At 36.0% G+C, this 22,815-nt stretch overlaps 1 protein-coding gene across 11 annotated transcripts in view; it reads left to right on the forward strand.

Annotated features, from left to right (window-relative positions):
* The window catches only part of HECTD2 (HECT domain E3 ubiquitin protein ligase 2), a 70,376-nt gene that overhangs the window by 21,556 nt on the left and 26,005 nt on the right, over window positions 1-22,815 (forward strand). For 8 of the 11 annotated variants that reach the window (XR_010412515.1, XR_010412514.1, XM_064595014.1 and 5 more), the window contains 5 exons: window positions 14,959-15,097; window positions 15,801-15,903; window positions 16,367-16,456; window positions 18,379-18,443; window positions 22,342-22,387. Coding sequence is in view for 8 of the 11 variants with exons in the window: in XM_064595014.1 (XP_064451084.1) it covers window positions 14,959-15,097; window positions 15,801-15,903; window positions 16,367-16,456; window positions 18,379-18,443; window positions 22,342-22,387 (443 nt within the window). In the remaining 3 variants the exon portion in view is untranslated. Of the gene's footprint in view, window positions 1-14,958; window positions 15,098-15,800; window positions 15,904-16,366; window positions 16,457-17,249; window positions 18,351-18,378; window positions 18,444-22,341; window positions 22,388-22,815 lie in introns of those variants that run through there. The other 3 variants (XR_010412516.1, XM_064595015.1, XM_064595013.1) reach the window with 3 other exon arrangements.

Consider the following 22,815-nt stretch of genomic DNA (forward strand, 5'->3'; position numbering starts at 1 on the left):
ACAAATTACAATAAAAAGTTTACATTTTCCTCTGTGGTTGCAGAGAATGAAAGGATTTATATCTGTGATGTTGTCTAGGGAATGTGAAAATTGGCACTTTTATGAAGGGGTGACTTAGAGTACTATGTCTCTATTAAGAAAAGTGTGATATGTGTATAAAGTGTCTAGGAGAAGTGCCCACAGTACACTGTAAAATAAAAAACACAAGTTACACATAATAGGTAGAATATGACTCCAGGTTTTTAAGAGTAGGGAAACGTTTTATACTTCTTTAAGCATATAAAGAGGTATGGAAGGATGCCCACCAATCGGTTTAATGGTTTCCTCAGGAGAGTAGAATTGGGTGTATATTATAAATATGCTTTATTTCTCTGTACAACTCTGTATTGTTTTGTCACAGGAAACATCAATTACTTGCATACTTTTAATTTCCCCTGGCCTGTAACAAAACAAATCTGCAAAGGTTTAAATGTCCCTGCACCCAAACAACACAGAACAATCCTAGAAATGTGTAAGGACATAGTTTTTGGTAAATTGCTTGTGTCCATAGCTGTGTGTGGCATAAATTCTTCTCACGCAGATTTTCGGCTGATACTCCATGCTAGTGCTAACTTTTGCAGGTTAGCATTTACCTTATTTCATTTATCAACCTTTGCCTTTGATAACTTCTTTCCTCCTGTATTTATTTACTCAGTGTACACACATATACACACACACGTTCTATCCCCTCAGTCTCACTCCAGGGAGGTACTAGTGCCCTTCATGTCAGTCCCCCAACCCCCAACAAAACAAAACAAAGCTGCAATTGTGGTACCATTAAAGGAATAAAGAAAATGAGCCTATTTGATGGGGAGAGGAATTGAGAGAAATTATATATATTTTAGACATGCTAACTAGATAACAACTGTAAATTATATTCGTGTATTATTTGTGTATACGTTACTTTATCTGAGCCTTGCAGCAATTACATAAAATAGAATAGATACTAGAATCCCTGTTGTATCAGTTTTCTATTGCTGTATAACAAATTACCACAAACCTAATGGTTTAAAAGCAACACCCATTTATTAGCTGATGGCTCTTTGAGTCAGACGTCTTGGTGAGTGTGGCTGGGTTTTCTGCTCAGGGTCTTACAAGGTGTTGGCTGGGCTGGGCTCTGGGGGAAGAATCCTCCTCCCAGCATCTTCAGGTTGCTGGCAGAATCCCTGCTGACTATCAGCCAGGGCTGCTCTCAGCTCCTAAAGAGACCACTTACACAGTCTGCCACCTCTGCTCACAGACCCTCTTGGAATATTGTAGCTTTGTGTTTTAAGGCTGGTAGCAGGAGCCCTTCTGTTGAATCCCCTTCATGTTTCCAGTCTCTCTGACTTTGTCTTTTGCAACCAGTGGGAGAAAACTCTTTGCTTGTAGAAGTCTCATGTCATTAGGTTTTGCGTACCTGGATAATCTCCCTATTTTAAGGTGAGCCAATTAATTATTTATATCTGCACAGTCCCTTTTGTCATGTAATGCAATGTAATCCTGATGGGACACCAGAAAGCTGAGACTCATGCCGGCGGTCTTAGTTTCTGTTTATCACACCATTTTATAAGTATGGAAACAGGCTCAGAGAGGGTAAATGACTTGGCTGAGGTCACTGCTAAGTGTCAGAACCAAAATTCAATCCACATTTTGTGACAAAACCCTTGTTCTTCTATCTGACAGATAGAGGAAATTCCTGATTGACTTGTTTCTCTTGCCTGATTAATCATATCACATTAATCATACAACTCTAATTACATCATCTTCATACTCCCTAATGCTTCCAAAATTAAATAAAAAATTTTTACCTTGACACTCAAGGACGTTCAAAATATGACAGCTTTTCAACGTGATCTCCCACTTTTCTCCTACATATAACTACATTTTAGCTATTCTCCTGGATGCCTCATACCTTACCTCAGAGATTTTGCCAGTTTGTTCCCACTGCCTGGAATGCACTCTCCCCTTTTCCATCTGACACATCCTGTCCTTCAAAGCTACTTCTTTCTTAAACCTTTGCTGATTCTCTCCAACCAGATATAGTTCTTCCCTCCTTTGACTTTCCATTTAGGTTTTCTTTTGTTATTACCTCTTATCAGTCAACCCCGTCTTATGTGTTACCATTCGAATACTATTAACTCTTAGACTGTATGTTCCATGAGGGAATAAATACCTTTGTAATCCCCGCAGGCCCCAGGCAGTTACCTGTCCATCAGAGGGTCTTACAGGTACAGTTGACCAGTTGACTCTTGAATGACACAGGTTTGAACTGCATAGATCTATTCATGTGCAGATTTTTTTCAATAAATATAGTACAGTACAGTGAATGTATTTTCCTTGTGATTTTCTTAACATTTTATTTTTCTACCTTATTATTTTAAGAATATGGTATATGATGCATATAACATACAAAATACATGTTAACCAACTGTTTATGTCATCAGGAAGGCTTCCAGTCAACAGTAGGCTATTAGTAGTTAAGTTTTGGGGGAGTCAAAAGTTATACATGGATTTTCAACTGCACGAGGGGTTGGCGCCCCTTCCCCCACATTGTTAAAGGGTCAGCTGTATTTATTGCATAGAGTCAAACAAGAGAGAACCCAGGACGGAGGAAGTAGCTATCAGAGCGGATGTGCCAAAGCAGTAACGTCAGCTGCAACAATAACTCCATATCGTGCTTTCTGTGTGCCACTCCTGGTTCTGACTGCCATACATATGTGAATCCATTTAGTCCTTATTGCAGCTGAAGGTTGGAATTCTTTTCCCATTTCAAAGTCAAGGAAACTTAAGCCACAGAGTTTTAAGTGACTTGCCCTGCATGAACTTACATAGCTAATGAATGGCAGACATAGAAAAAGGAAGAGAGCCAAGGGTAGTTTTGGATAAGGCCTTCATTAAAAGAAGAGTTGGTATAAGAAAAGAAAGTAAGTCCTGAAAGAGGGAAAAGAACCGTGTCGTGCTGTGACTTAGAAATCAGGGGAAAAGAGGGGTGCCTGGATGGTTCAGTCAGTTAAGCATCCAACTCTTGGTTTTCAGCTCAGGTCATGATCTCGTGTGTCAGGAGATCAAGCCCCACATGGAGCCCTGCGTCAGGCTCCACGCTCAGTGGGGAGTCTAGTTGAGATTCTCTCCCTCTGCCCCTTCCCCAACTCACACGCGCGCACTCTCTTTCTCTAAAATAAATAAATAAATCTTTAAGAAAAAGAGAAATCTAGGGAAAAGAAAATTTAAAGAAGAGGATTTGGTCTACGATGTCATTGCTAAGTGAGGACAAGATGAATGAGCACTGAGACAATGCCAAGGATTTGTTGTTTAATGTGTTTATTGGTGACTTTTAAAAGAACAGTTTCAGTAGGATGGTATGAGGAGAATTCAAATTATAGAAAGTTAAGGGGCAGATTAGTGGTGAGGATGTAGGGGCAATGTAGACTGCCTAGCTTGAACTGAAGATTAGCTTGAACTGAAAGAAAAGCAGGGTCTTGCAGAGTAGTGTGGTCAAGGGAAAGGATCTAATATAGAGGGAGAGACTAAAGTTGCAGTAGGAAAATAGAATAATAAAATGAACTAGTAGAATAGAGAAGTGGTATGAGGATAGGATCAAGGAAAAATGCAAAGCATAGGGGTTGAGATGTCAGCTCCAGCAAGGTTAGAAGAGCACTTGTTACTCATACTGTGGAATTAGAGGGAAGAGAGGAAGTAGGAAGAGGAAATGGAAGTAGGAAACTCAGTTCTTCTCGCCTTGAATTCACTAATCTCCTTGGAAGGTATATTAGTTTCCTCTCGCTGCTACAACATAGAACATAAACTTGATATCTTAAAACAACAGAATTTTATTCTCTCATGGTTCTGGAGGCTAGAGGTCTGAAATCCATGCATTGGTGGAATTGGTTCCTTTTGAAGGTTCTTAGAATCTGTTCCATGCCTCTGTCCTAGCCTCTGGTGATTACCAGCAATCCTTGGTGTCTCTTGGCTTGTAGATGCGTCTCTCCAATCTTCGCCTCTGCCTTCACATGGCATTCTTTCCTGTATGTCTTTCTGTGTCCAAATTTCCCTCTTCCTGTAAGGATACCAGTCATTGAATTAGGGCCCACCCTAATCCAGTATGACTTCATCTTAATTTGCTTGCATCTACAAAGACCCTTTTTCTAAATAAATAAAATCTTTAAAAAAAGGGGGGGGGGTGCCTGGGAGGCTCAGTCATTAAGCATCTGCCTTCGACTCAGGTCATGATCCCAGGGTCCTGGGATTGAGCCCCGCATCGGGCTCCCTGCCCGGCGGGAAGCCTGCTTCTCCCTCTCCCACTCCCCCTGCTTGTGTTCCCTCTCTCGCTGTGTCTTTCTCTGTCAAATAAATAAATAAAATCTTTTTTTTAAAAAAAAGATCCTTTTTCCAAATAAGGTCACATTCACAGGTCTTAGGGTTTAGGACTTCAAAATATCTTCAAACATATCTGTGTGACAGACACACACAGTTCAGCCCACAACAGTGTTGAGAATCTTAAGGACTTTGAAATGTCTGCTATGGAGAATGATAGTCAAAAAGAAAGTCATGAATAGCTCTAACCTTTTTCCTTTGGACTGTTTGTTCAAGTTCAATAGCCTTTGCTTCCACACTGATTCCTTTATTCCATTCTGTCTATACTAAAATCCTGATGTCTTAAACCAACTTGTTGGCCCACAACCTACCTGCCTCCTCCTTGGGTGGATGCATTGACTCTGAATATGGTCCATCTGTTTGAGCCCCCACACTTGTCTCTTTTTCCCTCTCATCTGTGCCAGTCTTAATGGAATCTGGATTCAGCCCCAACCTGAACTTGGAGTATTTGTATACACCACTCTAGGGGAATAGACCTCTTAGCAGACTTCTTTTACTTTATTGGAACTCCTAGTGCTGACTTCTCCTAGCTGTTTTGTCTGGATGCCACCTGGATTCAGGTGTGACTTGGAGTTCATGTGTCAGGGCTGCTGCAGAAAGAATTCCTTTATTGAATGGGAAGTTAGTCAAGTCTTCCCAATGTAAGCATGTTTATAATTCCTTATCTTTTGGGAAGCCTCTTTTACTTGCCAGTAAGATTGTTTCCTCAAAGATGCATCATTCTTGGCAGTTATTACAGTTTCCTCCCTCTTCTCTGGTAGCAGGACCTATGCTGGGTATTCTCTAACAGCTTGTCTCCCCATCTGATCTTCAAGTGGTATTAGAGAAGCTGCAAAAGCCCAGCGTGGGTTTACCTAACAGCTGAGGGATGCCTTTCCTCCCTGTAGATCACATGACTAGGTCTGCCTGTCGAGTTGGCTGTCCTTTTGGAGATCAGAGAAGTGTAGGAGTTTTACCTACTACAACAGCTGTTAGGGATGATACATCTTCAGAGAAACAATATAGATGGTAAGTAATGGTGGAGGGGGATTAGCACTACGTTCTCTTATTCTTTTGTATCTTCCTTCTAAAGTGATTATGCCCCCTGTCAGACTTCCTTGAAACATCTTTAAACAGCGCAGAACATCTTTAAAAGAAATGAAGCAATTTCTCCCCATCTCTTTTATAATGTCTTTGCACTCTTGGTAATTCAGAAAAGAGTAGACAGGAACTCTAACGTTTACCTCAAGGACACTGTTCCTCTCCTAGCTCAGTGCATTTCATGAGTTTACTCTAGAAGAGCCCTAATAGGACATAGTGAGCCCTACAGTCTTCTACCTAACTCTGGAGAAATGCGTCCCATGATCTTTGCCACTGTGAAATAGCTCAGGGACAAACAAAGCGGTCTTTAGCTCAAATGGTGATTGGATCTTTGTGTGGTGGTGTCCTATGATCTCTACACCATGAAGCATCACAGAGTTTTCACAGTTCCTCCAAGAGCAACTTTTAGAGGCAGACAGAGAAACAAGCTGTTAGAAGAAACCCAGCGCAGGACTTGCCATCTGGGGAGAGACAAGGACTTGAAATAGCTGCTTTAGGAATCTTACCCTAGAATAAGTATCTCCAAAGCCTCAAATGACCCCATCTCCAGGTTTCTGTGGAGAATGAACTGATTTTAGACTAAATCTCCAAAATCCTTCCCTGGGTCAGAGTGAGTACCGTGGACTTGACTTTTCCTAACTGTGCCTAGGGGAGAAGTGTATCTATCAAGAACTTAGAATATCCTGCGGCATTTATTTGTTTACTTATCTCTTTACTAGTCTGTAGTAAATTCTTAAGCTTCTATTTTGGCGAGGGGAAGAGCTATTCTTTTTATTTTTTATATTGAAGTTAATTTTTTGAGTAGGTGACACATTTGTGTGTTTCAAAAAAAAAATAAAAACTATAAAAACAGGATGTTTCTGACATCCTGTTTTTACATTCTTCCCTGCTGTCTTGTATTCTTCCCTGTGTTTCTTTATGTAAATGAAAGCAAATAAAATATACATTCTCATTTCCCACCTTTTCTAAAGGAAAAGGTAACTGCATATGCATTGTATATGTATATGCACCTTGTTTTTAGGTAGTATATCCTGGATACTTTTCTATATCAGTACATAAAGAGCTCCCTTATTCTTTTTTATAATTGTATTCCACTGTATAGGATGTACTATAACTTATTTAGTAAGATCCTATTAAAAGAAATGAGTTGTGTCCATTCTTTTACTAAACAATGCCACAGTGAATGAATCTGTACATACGTCTTTTTGTGTTTCTGAGATATTCTGAGAAGTGGGATTATTGAGTCTGAGAGTAAATGCATCTGCATTCTCCTTGAATTTATAATTCATCTGTGTATCTCCAGGATCCAGCCTATATGGCACATAAAGTGTTTACTCAGTAAATAGTTTACTGAATGAGGAAATATACAGGAGACAGTTTTTCTGGGTTTCTGGTCTCTGTTGGAATGTCAGACCCATCTCCATAATAAATTCTCTAAGATATGTCCAGCTTAAGACATCTGTTCCACTAGAGGTAACCTTCTGGAAAAGGGACTTTTGAATATTTTTATAACTAGACCCATAAAAGAACATTTCACCTGTGTTTTTGGTTGTAGTTTTACAAACATAAACATCATTGAACTTAGTAAAAAGTACATCTCCAAAAACTAATGAATATATTGCAATATATTTGGCTCTGGTGGCTAAAGTCCTGTGAGTCAGAGTTCTTTTTCCCCCTCTTTTTCCTTTCTCTCTCCCACCTTCCATTTTATTTTTTGCCAAATGTTTAGAAAAGTCACCCTATAGACAATGATGTTAACACCACCTGTTATGACTAATCCACTCTGGTCTCCCTGTTTCAGTTGAGCAGGAACACAAGCAGGGGGAGTGGGAGAGGGAGAAGCAGGCTTCCCGCGGAGCAGGGAGCCTGATGCAGGCAGGGCTCGATCCCAGGACCCTGGGTATCATGACCTGAGCTGAAGGCAGATGCTTAATGACTGAGCCACCCAGGTGCCCCTTGTAGCTCATTTATTACCTGCCTCGTACCCACAAACTGTAAATTATGATATCAAATAAGAACTGAATATTTGAGTTAATTACTACCAGTAAGTGTCATTGTGACCTTAGACATTATACTTCGCCCTCATGAGCCTTCATTTGCTCATTTATAGAATGAGGAATTGGGGCATTATGAGTTGTAAAATATCCTCTACACCAGAGTTTTATGATTTAAAGGGTTCATTTTCAAACATTGATTTTGTTTGATCCTTGTTGAGTTTTGTTTTGACCTTTCATAGTTTACCATGTCCTACTTCCATGTAAATTTAGGGTTCAGTTTTGCTACTTGTTTTTATGCAGGTAGAAGATTTGGCATTATTTAATAGTGGGAAATACATGGGTGTGTAACTTATCCGGATGGGTTTGAATCCTGGCTCTGTAATTTATGATCCTGGAAAAGTTATTTAACCTCTCTGTGCTTGTTTTTCCATCTGTAAAATAGCATAATAAAGAAGCTACCTCATAAGGTTGTAAGGATAAATGAAAAAAAGCATTTAAAAGCATTCAGTTCCATGCCTTATGAAATTCAGTAAATATGAGTGATAATATTATGGGCAGCTAAGTTGTAGGGAAGGGATTGTGATGGGCAGGAGTTTCTATTACTCTTATTTCATGGGTAACTGCACAAATTTTTAAAACTTTGAAACATCACACATACAGAAGAATGTAATCAACAGTAGCATATGGTTTTAGTAATAATAAAAGGAAAGCACATGAACTTAGTGCTAAAATTAAGAAAAAGAATATTACAAGCTCCTGTGAACCCACCCAGTTGCATTGCCCTTCCTTTCTGTCCAGAGGTAACTACTATTCCCTTGATTTTTTTACAAAATGGTTTTGTTGTCTTTATACGTTCCTATAAACAGTATACCACGTAAATTATATCTCTAATTATACACACACACACACACACACACACACTGCTTAGTTTTGAAAAACAGAATAGCAAGCACAAACCTTGGATGTGTAAGGGACAATATTGCCACTATTAGGTGAAGAGATGATAGTCTGAATAGTCTCTGAATCAGATCTGGCTTCAGCTTCCACAAGAATGTATGAGTCCTTTCTGGAGAAGTGAGCAAGGTCATGAGTGAATCCTGGGAAACAAAGGACAACTATTGGCATATCTGACAGAGCTGTGATTTGTTGGACTATCTGTGTATTAGATGTCTGGCAGAAATACGACCTCTCCAGCTGTCAGGAGTACCCCAGGTTAAAGCAGTGAGGTGAACTGAGTGCCCTCAGCTGATTCAGATAGCACAGCAAGAAATGGAGAACAGGGGTTTCATCACCCCACTGGCAAGACAAGCCAAAGTACAGATAACAGTCTGGGCTGGGCTCACCTATTCCTTCTATCTTCAGTTACAAAAAAAGAGTACAGAGGTAGTCAGGATCTTGGTGATGGCAGGCATCAAAATTACTCACTCTTAGGGCACTCTGTTCTAGTGTGTGCAGAATACATCTCTCACCTTCCTGTCCTTTGTATAAGGTATCTGTCTCTCTAGAAGCTTGTAGAATCATCTGTTTGTCTCGGAGTGTCTGAAATTGCACAGAGCTGTGCTTGGTGTGGGTCTAGTTTCATCCCTTTTGCTACATGTTTGGTAGGCCCTTTTCCTCTAGTAGTTCATGTCCTTGAATTCCAAGAAGTTTTCTAGAAATTTTTATTGATGATTTCCTCCCATCTGCTGCTTCTTTCTTTCTGGGTCCCCTATTATTCAAAAGCCAGACCTTCTGAACTCCTAGTTTTCTTTTTTTTTTTTTTTCACTTCTATTTTCCATTTCTTTATCCTTCTGCTATATATTTTAGGGCATTTCCTCAAAACACTTCTACTAAGTATTTTGTTTCTGCTAATATGCTTTTAATGAACAAGAATTCTTTTTTCCCTCTCTGAATATTTCTTCTTTATAGAACCCTCTTATTTCCTGGTTGTACTTTTATCCCTCTAAGTAAATTAGTGATAGGTTTTTATTTTTATGTATGTATGTATGCATATATTTTAATCTTGAGGGTTTTTTGGGTTGTTGTTGTTGTTGTTGTTGTTTTATGCTTATCATGCCATGAATTCATAGGGAATGGGTTCCAGCAGCTCAGGCTCCTTTCCATTGGTTCTTACAAAATGTGCTTTGCTGGGTGGAGCAGGCTGGCACTTCAGTTGGACCCAAGTACCTTTCTCTTCAGCTTCCTTCTTTCTCTGATCATTTTCCTTCATGAGCTTCAAGCACGGCTCTTTGAGTGCTTAATATGCTCAATACCTACATTAAGTCTCTTGGCAAGAATCTTGCCTTTACCATGCTTGTTTACAACAATGCCAACAGCAAGCTGGGTAATACTGTAGACTCTTCCAATTTTGCCATCGTAACATCTGTGGGGCATTCCTTTTTGAACAGTGCCCGTTCCTTTGATGGTGACAATATCACCTTTCTTGTAGATTGGCATCTATGTGGCCAAAGGCCATGTTCTCTAAAAGGCCTAGAGAACATATAGTGGGTGCCTTTCCCCTTTCCCTATGAGTTGATGGTTTTGGCAAATTACTGGAAGATGGTGGTTCCGGTGAAAGGCTAGTGATAGGTTTTTACATTTTTTCCCTCCCTGCATGATTCCTGACTCTTCCAGGTTGCTCTTGTTTATTTGTTTTGGTTTCCACAATATTGGAATCCCTTGAAGGCTTGGCTGAAACACTTGCCCCTGGCCTTTTCATGGACTGCTTGGCTTCCTCACAGCATGGCGACTGGACTCCAAGGTCGAGCACCCCAAAAAGAGACAGCCAAGCAGAAATTGTATTGCCTTTTGTAACCTACAAAACCTACAGCATCTCTCTGTCACATTTTCTCATTAGTGGGGACCCACTAAGGCTGGCCCACATTCCAAGGGAGAAAAGTTAGACTCCATCTTTTCATGAAGGAATATAAAAGAATTTATGGACTTATTTTAAAATGACCACATCTTTTGAATGTAAAATCCCAAAAGAGAACCCAGATCTTTTGAAAACTCTTTTTTTAGAACTTTTTCTTATACCCTGTTGTAGAACACAAGTCGTAACTAAAATCAGGTGTTTAGATGACATATGCATGTTAAGTGTCCATGCTGCTTCAGTTTCTCTATTAGATGTCCTCATATAGTTCACTCTAACAAAGAATTGTCTTTAACTCTTTTGATTGGTTTATAAGTCCTATCCATTTTGTTCTTAAATAGTTGTAGAGGTGGAAGTTAGAAATTATTAAACTAGTGGTTTTCAAACCTGTTGTTATTTTTTATTTTCATAGCAAAACACTTTTTTGAAAAGTAAAATTTTTCTTAGAGCATCATTATATTAGGCAGAGAAAAACTGAGCTGCTCTGAATAAGCACATCCACCAGAGCCAGTCCCATGAGGTGGCCCTTGAAGTTCTTTGGAACCTTGGGAACAGCTGACATAGGTAATTTCGTTTATTTTATAATGGCAAAATTAAGGCCTAAGGAGTTTCAGTGACATGTCTAAGGTTATGAAAGTTAGTAACTGAGCCAACAACAGGACCAAGTCCCTTACTTTCAAGGCTGGTGCTTTTTGTTGTTGTTGTTGTTACTTTATTATTTACTTAATTACAAATTTTTTGGGATAAAGCTTAGAGTATAGCATTTTGCACCAGTGTGTCACCAGCAGCAAATCTTTTAAAACAGTAATTCCTTTCTAGCAATAGAGGGACAAGGAACAGGCCCAGGGTCCTCCTACTGAACACCCAACCTCCATAGAGACTCTTGTTTACCTCTGATGCTCTCGTTGCCATCTGTGCTCCATGGCCAGGAACAGCCTTCAGCGTCCCAATCATGTCGCCAATTTAAAATGTCAGTCTTAATTTTGGTGGCTACAGTTGTGGAAAACCACATATTACTAGTTTCCAACCAGAGTCAGCTTATGATAGCTCTTGAAAACAGTGAGTGAGCTGGCAAAATTTGGCTGATAATCTCACACCATTATACATAGTTGTATTATGATCTTCACGTTTTTTTCAGTATACTTCCAGCCCCCACCAGAGCTCTTATTCTTCTTGCACTGGCTTCAAGTGTTTTACTTAATGTTTCTAAGCGACCAACCAAAATTGGCAGCACTATATTAAAAGCAAGGGAAATGATTACTGCTTATCAATTTAGCACTCAGTGTTCCCAAGTATTGGCTGAATGAAACCAAAATGACAGGTTTTCACTGATAAATATATTTTGTATTTATGGTATTCTATATTGCAGAAAAACCTGCATGTGATAGAACAAAGAATTGCCTGTTCTATTTATAATATCAGTTTGAGATTTAATTAATCTCTCATCACCACATTTATTGATTTTCTCGTTTGAATTAGATTTTAATAACCATCTGTGAGAACAGACTGAAAGCCTGTCTCTGGAAACAATGCCTTGGTATTTAGGGACAGGAGAGCAGCTGTGAGCTGTTGTTCTTCCTTTCTTAATAGCTGAATGTCACATTCTGTAGTTTGGCTTTCATTCACTAATGTGAGCAAACGATCTGCCTTTCTTTCTGACTCAAGTTCCATTTACATAGTACGTTAACATTCTGTATTATTCTTCAGTCTGAGTTACCTTGTGACCTAAAAATAAATCCTGTCTGGGCCTCTGGTTCTAATTTCACCCTATAATCCTCTTGGCCTTAGCATTACTATTTCTCTTATATAAGATCTTCCCACTCTCAGGCTTTGCCAAAATGCAGTTCTCTTACTAACTAAAATTTCACTCTTCTTCCACCTCAGCATGGTATTAATAAAAATGAGTGGGTATAAAAATGTGTATATATGCTCTGTGAGTGAATAAGTTAATTTATATTTGAATGAGTCTGTGTGTATCTAATAGTGGGTGTTTATAGCCAGGTTGGGAAAGGTGTGTGGGAAGGGATAGGAAAGGGTAAGCCTGGTGAAGAGGAAGAGAAACTGTAGAGGAGCCTCACTAGTAACAAGACTAGTGTTGGAGAGAGGAGACTGTTTGTTTGCTGCTGAGATGCCCATTTCTTTCTTACTAATAAAGATTTCCAAACATAAGAAATCATTTGTAGAAGTACCTAATTTTACTTGCTAATGAATTGAACCTCTGTCCAATACGTGCCTAAAGTAAAAATTACTAGAAATTGGATATTTCCGTATTTAATAAAGGGTATAAAAATCAGTTATAGAAGTGAATTAAAGACATTTAATGTTTTGTACTGTCAGCACCATTGTTCTCTCCTAATACCAAACAGTGTTTCTCAGTGTGACCCTCAGACTGGCAGCATCAGCATCATCTGGTAACATGTTAGAAATACAAATTCTTGGGCCCCACCCCAGACCTACTGAATCACAAACTCTGGGGAAAGGTCTAGTAATCTGTGTTTTAACAAGCTCTTCATGTGATTCTGATATACAGTAAAGGTCAAAAATCATTGCTTTTAATTATAAGAAATTGGCATCTCTGTAGTAACTTCTAATATGAAAGATATTTTATTGTAAAATATACCCTAACACTAATGAAATTTATCTTAGTTTATTGAAGTTATAGATCCAAGAATAGATATTTGATTGGGTGAGTGGATAAGGAAGGAAAGACCTTATAGCTATGTTCCTACCGTGATGATTAGATAATAGCTATGTTTGCTTAGTTGAAAATATATCCTGATTACATAAGAGTAGAATTAAATTCTACATATGTACATTTCACCTTGTAGAATTTAGAGTATATAAAATATTCACCTGTTTGGTTGGTTTGGAAGTATTAACAATTTTGAGAAAATACAATGACCAAAATAAAATGCTTAGTAGATGGCTCAACAGCAGAATGGAGGAGACAGGAATAAATGAGCTGGAATATAGAACAATAGAAATTACCCAGTCTGAGCAATAGACAGAAAATAGACTAGAAAGAAAACGTGAATTATCTCAGAGACCTATGGGACTGTAACAAAAGAGGATACCTTCTTGTCATTGGTGTCTTGGAAGGACAGGAGAAAGAGGGTAGGCTGAAAAAGTACTCAGAAATGACTGAAAGCTTCCTATATTTGGCAAGAGATATAAACCTAAAGGTTCAAGAAACTGAGCAAACCACATACAGGATAAACCCAAAGAAATCTATGTCAAGACATATGATAATTTAACCTATGAAAACTAAAGACCTCTGAAAAGCAGCCAGAGAAACACAACACCTTACCTATAGGATAAGATAATCATAAACCGAGAACAGGAAGAGATATAAAAGGTACAATTTCTACACTTCACTCCAACTGGTAAAATGATAACACCAGTAGACTCTGATAAGTTTTGTGTATATAACATAATATTTAGAGCAAATAGAATTCTAAAAAATGTTCAAGTAACCCACAAGAAGATAGGAAAAACTTAAAAAATATTAAAAAAATAAAATAAAAATGACAAACTTAAGCCCTAATAGATCAACAATTACATTAAATGTAAATGGTCTAAAATACATCAATTAAAAGAGATTGGTAGGGTAGATTAAAAACATGACCTAACTGTATGCTGTCTATAAGAAACTCAATTCAAATATAACAATATAGGCAGGTTGAAAGTAAAAGGATGGGAAAAGATATATAGTAGTGGCTATATTAATATCAGATAAAGTAGACTTAAGTTACTGGAGAGAGAGGGGGACATTATATAGTGATAAAACTAGACTTACAGGAAACAATTAGAAATATTTTTTAAAATTTTAGAAATAAAACAGAAGGAACACAAAAGCAAACATACATACCAGATAATGCCTTAAGAGAACTAGAAGATGAAAAGAAGGAAATGTTTAAAATTTAAAAAGAAATGAAAAAGAGCTGAAAAAGAAATTAAAATTGAAATAGGAAGTCTAACATCTGGGTAATTGGAGCAAGGAGGGACTTGATAAGACTCTATTCCTCAACGGGTTAATGGTTTCAGAGGTGTTTATCTTATAACAACTCATTAAGCCGTCCATTCCTTTTGTGAGATTTTTCTGTATTTGTTTTGTTTTACGATTAAAAGATTATGAAATGCAACAAAAAGGCAAACAGTGAATGGGCAAATATTTGCAAAGAAAAAAACAGAAAAATGTCGTGCAAATTGATTTTTTTAAAAAGCTAAAACTATAATAAAGAATTACAGAGGATGTAAATAAATGGTTTACATATATTCAAAAAGGTAATAAACACTAAAAACATTGAGCCTCACTGAAATACTTCTTGGAAGACAACTTTCGGGAAAGGAACAAAGGAAATAAACTTTATTTATATCTTATCTGTGGATAACTTTTAATTTAAGATATGGCCTAATATCTGTTGTGGGTGAAGTTGGGGTTGGGAGGGACTGGTGGCAATAGAGACTTCAGGAGATGCCCTTTACTGTGGTAGGATTTCTGTTATATGATCCCAAGGTGAATGCAATACAAAATAATTCACTTGTTTTCTGCTCATGTTGAGTTAGCCTGACATTTTATAATTTGGAAAATTTTTACTATTAATTACATTGAATGCTTTTTTTATACTTCACAGTGAGAGACCTACCACCAATTTGCCTTGATGTTAGACAAAAACAGCGTGTTTCTATAGATGCATTACCATCTGAAATGAAGGCCCCAGTTCTTTCAGAATCTGTCCTTCCTAACCAGTCCAAAACTATGAAAGACTTTCAGTAAGTTTCAGCTCACTGTTAATATGTAGACGTATAGTCATCTAATGCCAGTACTCTACATAATTTAATATTTTTGTGTGAGAAATTGAACTTGTGGCTCATTGTAAGGCATTGGTCAAGAGTGAAGACACAAAAGACTAGATGTCTCAAGTTGAATGTGAAAACAAATGTATAAATAACAGATAAGGGGTAGGTAATGTTGCAACAAAAGAAACAACACTAAATAAGAGAATATGAGTTAAAACAGACAAAAGGAGATAAAGATGGTGATAAAATAATAAAATGTTTCCTTTTTAAAAAATATTATTTCATCTGCTATGTGACACATAAACCATAAAAGCTATGTCACTACTGAAAATAATCCAATGAATATTGAAGGACTAAGTGATAATGAGAAAGTAGACAGAGAAAGTAAACAAAATTTCTCAAGTTTAGCTATGAAGTAAAGGAAAGAAAGTGTTAATTGTGAGGAGCATGTCAAGAATGACCTTTCTAAAAAGCAAGTAAATGGAAAGCTGAATAAATATCATGATCCATTTAAGAATTATAAGTTCATAAACTGTATTTATATAATTGGAACATATTGTATTCAGCTTCAATATTTCAAATTACATGTTTGGTGACATTTATTTTTAAAGAAATAATGCTATTTTATCTGAATAATATTTCTATCTGTTATAGTTAATGTTTGTTTTCATTTTAGGGAAGATATGGAAAAAGTTAAGTCATCAGGAGATTGGAAAGCAGTACATGATTTTTATCTAACAACATTTGATTCTTTCCCAGAACTAAATGCTGCATTTAAGGTAATAACACAGAAAACACATTTTTCACTTTTAGTTTTAAATTTTCCAAAAAAGATACAATAACTTAGCTCTTTTTCTACCTAATATTGACTTAAGCAGCTGTGTAAACATATATACATATTAATTTCAGAAAGTATACATATCACAAATAAATATTACTTAAGTGATATCATAAAGATTGTTTACATTTGTACTAATGATGATGTTTGACTCCATTCTTTCAGTTTTAAAAAACAAAGTGATTATACTGGCTAATTGAACATGATAATAAAAAATAAATATTAAAAAGTGATTAAAATAATTCTTATACATTCATTTTTATTTCTAGCAACTTTGCCCAAAAGTTCTTTTTCATCATCCTACTAAAAAATATTAGAAATTATGAAGGAATAGTTATGGTTCAAAATTACTAAGAACAGTCCTTAAATGTTATATACACTTAATTCATTAATTGAATTTGCAGAAAGATGCCACCGCCTCCTTTAATACCATTGAAGACTCTGGGATTAACGCTAAATTTGTGAATGCTGTATATGATGCCTTACTTAATACTGTAAGTATTATTTATGAACAGATGCAAACAGTATAATTCTTTGTCTCTTTTGTATTTCAAAAGCAGCCACACAAATATTGTAATAATCACCTTGTAACATAATTATATAATTGTACAGTAAATTTAGTTGAAATTCTCAGAAAGTTAGGTATTTTTTATATTTTTTTAATTAAATGAGAATTAAGCAGAAAATACTTTTATGTCCAGTCCTTCTTTAGGAAGGCTTGCTGAAATAAAATCATGCTTCACTTAGCCAGAGAAAAGAGATAAACTATTTGATTGTATTGGCATTGCACTGAATCTATAGTGGTTCTCAAATTTTACTATGTATCAGAATCACAGGAAGGGCTTCTTAAAATACAGAGTTTCAGATTCAGTAGTTCTGGGGTAGAGCTCAAGCATTTGTGTTTCTAACAAGTTCCCAGGGACCACATTTTGAGAACCACAGTGCTATAATTGAATTTGTGAGGAGTGGACATTTTTTTTTAATCCATGAGCATGGTATATCCCTCCAATTACTTAGATCTTCTTTAGTTTTTCTTGGTGATACTTTGTAGTTTTCTGGATAAATGTCTTACACATATCTTGTTACATTTAGTTCTAGTACTTGATTTTTTTTGATGGAATTGTAATACTTTCGCTATGCGCAAACAATGAATCGTGGAACACTACATCAAAAACTAATGATGTAATGTATGGTGATTAACATAATGTAATAAAATAAAATTAAAAAAAATACTTTCATATATTTATCTTTATTTACCATACCAAATTCACTCATTAATTCGAATAGTGCATCAATAAATTTATTTGGATTTCCTGTATGGACAGTCCTGTCATTTGTGAAAAATGAGACTTCACCTCTTCAGTCCTTTTATCTTGCATGTATGGATGGATAGATGTAAGTATTTGCCTTATTGCACTGGCTAGGACCTCTTGTAAAATTTTGAATAAAAGAAGTAATAGCAAACATCTTTGTCTTATTCCTAATCTCAGTATTTTACTATTAAATACATGAAAAGGTACATTATTATTATGTATTGTCATGTGAGAAATGTAAATAACATTACACATCCGTTCAAAATGAGTAAAATTTTTTTAAGTACTGAATTGGCAATATTGTGCAGCAACTGGAACTTTCATACCCTGATGAGGTATGAAACTAGTACAACCATTTTGGAAAATTGCTTGGCATTATTTACTAACACTAAGCATATACATATACATATACATATACTGTGACCCAAAATGTTCCACTTCTAGGACGTTTGTCTGACCTCTTTTGACTTGGAGTGATGTCAGTGTCTTATAGACACTAAAAAATTAAATCTACAACACAAGGGGAAACTCTCTAAAATGGAAATAAGATTTTTTTTTTAGTATTTGAATTCTTAAACTGTATAGGAATGTTATTTTATGCCTTTTCTGCCTTTTCCAAATCCAGTAATGAAAAAAAATCTTATTTTTTTATTGAACATAATTTCATTGCTCTTAATAATGAATTGTGGATCTACCTGCTAATTATAACTTTTTACTGGTAGTAATAAATATATTTAAATATATGCAGTCATTTTATATTGTTAAACATGCTAATCTTGGACTCGTGTTCATGATTTTATCCTGCCAATCCAGGGAAACTGAAAATTTTTTCAGTTATATAAAACCGATGTTGGTCATCAAAGGGCCACCATATACGTTTGTGCAGTTTGCTGTGCCACGGCACATCCCAGGGAGCATTCTCGTTGTAATCTTATGTCATTGGTGCTCTAGCACTCTCAGATGTGAAAATCATACTACCGTAAGCAGTCCTCGGTCATCAAGTCTGATTTTAACTATTGAAACAGATCTGTAAATATAAATAACATATAAAAGTCACCTAAGTACCTAATCCTAATTATTTTATGATTTTCTTTTGCCTGTAGCCTCAAGACATTCAGAAGACAGTATTAAAGGGAATCATTAACAGCCTATTACGAGAATGGAAAGGGTAATTTTAACTAATATTTAGCTAATCAATATAGATAATTTCTACATCCCATACATCTTTAATGTATATGCATATATTTTACTCTCAGAAAAGATTTTAGTTGTTTTAAAAACAGAGATCAGAAAGAAATTATAAACCATTTATAACAAAGCAAAAACACTTACGACAAAGCTTTTTAACTTGAGTTTTGTGACTTCTCAGGAGGGTTTATATGTGGGCTTCACAGGATCTGTGAATCCTTTAAAATTATATATAAAATTTGTTATGTACAGATATATGTGTGGTATAAAAATGGGATGCATAGTTACATCAGTAACCTAGAATTAAATTAAATGGACATTAAATTTAGCTTTGGATTTCTTGGTAGCTAGAGCAAAGTTTTTCTAAGGAAATGTAAGTTTGGCTACTGAAATATTTTTTTTCCTGGAACTAAATCTTGAATCATTATATAAGGAATGATGGGCAATGTAATTGATAATGTTCGAATACCAATGGATATGCAGAACACAACAATATACTTTGAAAAGTCCATAGTATTTAAAATGATATTATTTAAGTAGCATATAACTTAAATAATAGCTTCTACTAAAGCCAAAGGAATACCATTAAATTATAATTCAAGTGTTTATATTAAGCCCCATTTAAAAATAATATCAAAATTATTGAATGTTAAGGGACACCTGGGTGGCTCAGTCTGTTGAACATCTGACTTTTGGGTTTGGCTCAGGTCATGATCTTGAGTCTTGGGATCCAGCCCCACATCGGGGCTCCGCACCCAGTGAGGATCTGCTTGAGATTGTCTCCCTCTGCCCACTCCCCATTCATGTGTGTGCTCTCTCTCTCTCTCTCAAATAAGTAAATAAATCTTTAAAAAAATTATTAAATGTTAAATGTACCCCATATTTTTTAATAACATTGCTCTGATTTTCAAAGAAATTCATGGTTATTACATAAATGTAGAAAAGGCACTGCTAGTATTATTAAAAAAAAAGTAAACATGTTAACATTTTGCCATCTTTTTTCTGGTCACCTTTTTGAAACAAATGAAACCATACTGTATAGTTTGATGTGATTTTTTAATAGCATTTTTCCTAATTTGTCATTATGGTAGTAAATTTGCATTTTCCTTGAATTATATGGTTTTGGTTGAACCCATAGTGCTTCACTGAAAATGGAGAGATTTAGAGTGTAGGAGAGCTCCTGAGAGAAGTGGAAGCCCAGTGGCCTGACCCCGCCCCAGCCTGAGTCCCCTCTCATAAGCACACTCTCACTGCTTTCCAACCCTGCTCCTCAGAAGTGTGCCTGAGAGAGATTAAATGATAATTCGATGTGATTATCTATCAAAGGAGCATGTGGTCTTTACCCAAAAGTCTTGTTTTATTTTGGATTTTTTATAACAACAACAAGATCTAAAGTTTACAGACTGTTTATTATGGGCTAGGCACCTTTCTAACAATCTTCCATGTATTTTTCATTGAATCTTCACTGCAATTTTATGAAATAGTTAATATGATTACTTTCATTTCACAGTGGAGGAAACTAATTTACAGAAAAGTTAAAGAAGTTGCCCAAGTTAACACAGTAAGTGCCTGAGTCAGGATTAGAACCTAGGCAGTCTGGCAAAGAGCCTGTGATCTCAACCACAACTTCAATGCCCAGAACTGTGTACTGCATTAAAATACTAGTACATGGGACAGGAATTTGGAAATTGTCATGGTATTGCTATAAAATGGAAAAATAGGGCTCGCCTATCACCAGGAATTTCAATATTTATGAATTGCCCTGAGTGTTTTAAAATATTTTCAAATTGGGGCACCTCCAGCTCAGGTCATGATCCTGGAATAAAGCCCTGTGTTGGGCTTCCCTGCTCAATAGGCAGTCTGCTTCTCCCTCTCCCTCTGCTTCTCCCCCTGCTTGTGCTCTGTCTCTCTCTGTCTCTGTCTCTCATAAATAAAATCTTAAAACTAAATAAATAAATAAAATATTTTCAAATGTAATTTCTAAAACATAACAGTAGTCCCATTCAGAAAATAGTCTGACAATTATGTAGACTATTATAGACAGAAATAGTTTAGAAACCTTGTAAACAATTTAAATTATTATTCAGTCAAGATAATTCTTCCACAAAGAAATGTTACTAAACATTTCTGTATACACATGTGTATACATATTTCAAATTTTAACACGTATGTTATATATTTATATTTCAGACTATGTAGCTTTACATTTTGTAAAGGTCATTTAGTACATTTGGGACAGTGGTTTATGTTTTCAGATTTGTTTTGTAATTATAACAGAAAAGTAATCATTTGGTCATTTTCTTTTTTTTTTTTTAAAGATTTTATTTATTTCTTTATAGGACAGAGAGAGACACAGTGAGAGAGGGAACACAAGCAGGGGAAGTGAGAGAGGGAGAAGCAGCCTTCCCGCTGAGCAGGGAGCCGGACGTGGAGCTCGATCCCAGGACCCCGGGATCATGACCTGAGCTGAAGGCAGACGCTTAACGACTGAGCCACCCAGGCGCCCCTATTTGGTCATTTTATTTTCTTAAAGGAAATTCAAGGAGATACTGGGAGATGAACCTTTTTTCCCCCAGCATTTAGTTTTGAAAAATTTCAAACCACAGAAAAGTTAAAGACAATGAAAACTCATATACCTTTCACCTAGATTCACCAGTTGTTAATTTTATCCCTCATTTGCTTTTTGCTTTCTCTCCCTGTGCATGAGTGTGTGCATAATTATTTTTTTTAGTAAATGAAGACATCATGACACTTAACCTCTAATTACTTCAGCATGTATTTCTTAATAACCTTTTCCTACATAACCATAACACTGTATCACACCAAACAAATTTAATGTTTTTCTAATAGTACTCTCTAAAATGCGGTCCACATTTAAATTTCCCCAGTTGTCTCAAAAGTGTTCTTTAATATCTGGGTTTTGGACCCAGTCAAGGATCATGAATTGAATCTGGTAATCTTATAGGTGAATCATTTTTAATTCAAGAAGTTACTTTAGAGTATCTTTGAGAGTGTATTCAATAGAATCTGAGAGGGTGAGAAAGAAACACTCATCAGCTTTGGGAATAACAAAAACTCTTGGTCAAATTTGACAATGTGAAAATCCAGATTAACATGGAAAAAAATTACAAATTAGTTACATCTCAGAGGTATTCAAATATTAATTTAATTTCCAATTTAATTAGAAACATACTAGATGAATTTACCATGTGATTTGATTTGCAGATATTTCTATATCTATCACTTCAGAAATAGATATATAAACACAGCGTATTTTCTTTCCTCAGAGCATCAGTATTCTTACATGAGATATCAACTATCCTTTATTAAAACAAAAATATAAGTATTCTAAAATTGTTGATTATTCATCAGGCTCTTAACTCTTTCCCAAGTTAGTCATGATATTTACCTCATAAAATGTTATAGCCTACTTAATTTACCTTTCTCTTTTAAGATTTTCTTTATTTATCTGAGAGAGAGAAAGCGTGTGAGAGCACAAGTAGGGGGAGGGACAGAGAGAGAATCTCAGACCCCATGCTGAGTGCGGAGCCTGACACAGGGCTCTATCTCACAACCCTGAGATTCTGACCTGAGCTGAAATCAAGAGTCGGATGCTTAACCAACTGAGCCACCCAGGCACCCCTACTTAATTCATCTTTTAGGTGTCTTCAGAACCAGCCAAGAGTAAGCACAGAAGAACCTATATTCCCAGCATATTATGAATCTGTTACTGTCTCAGTAATCATACATACTAACTGAAGTCTCATTTTTGGCTTTTACCAATGCAGTTCTCACAAAAACATGTACTAATCATTTTTTGTTAGATGCTATAAGATTAAATACTAATCTGTAATCAATTATGCTTATTTCTTTTACAGTCCACGAACAAAAGATGATCTTAGAGCATATTTTATACTTTTACAGGTAAGAAAGCAAGAACTGAAGTTGTCTAATTCAAATCTCAGTCTATGCATGTGTTAAGGGAAATGATATCAAGTACTAAGTATTATTTTGTGCAACATTATTGATATTTTTTGATTATAGTGTAACCAGAGCACTAAAGTTATAACAAACAATGGGAAGCTAAATTATCTTTGGGATTAAAATTTTAATGTAGTTCTTGCCTTTCTGCTGTGGTATTCAGGAACAAGCAGAATGGAAGCACCTTTTCTTCCTCCAGTCAACCCCTTATAACTAGCTTTAATGGGCTGCAGAACTTTCTTTTATTTCCCAACTAGTAGGTTTCTAACTTCTCTAGGTATTTTTAATAAATGCTTCCATTAGAATTCTAATGGAAAAATCAAGGTGATTGCTTATGTTTGCTAAAGCAAAGGTGATGAACTTTTTCCTCT

The sequence above is a fragment of the Mirounga angustirostris genome, unplaced genomic scaffold, assembly GCF_029215605.1.
Source record: "Mirounga angustirostris isolate CCGP_5_RB_7025 unplaced genomic scaffold, mMirAng1.0.hap1 SCAF_6, whole genome shotgun sequence".
Lineage (NCBI taxonomy): Eukaryota > Metazoa > Chordata > Mammalia > Carnivora > Phocidae > Mirounga > Mirounga angustirostris.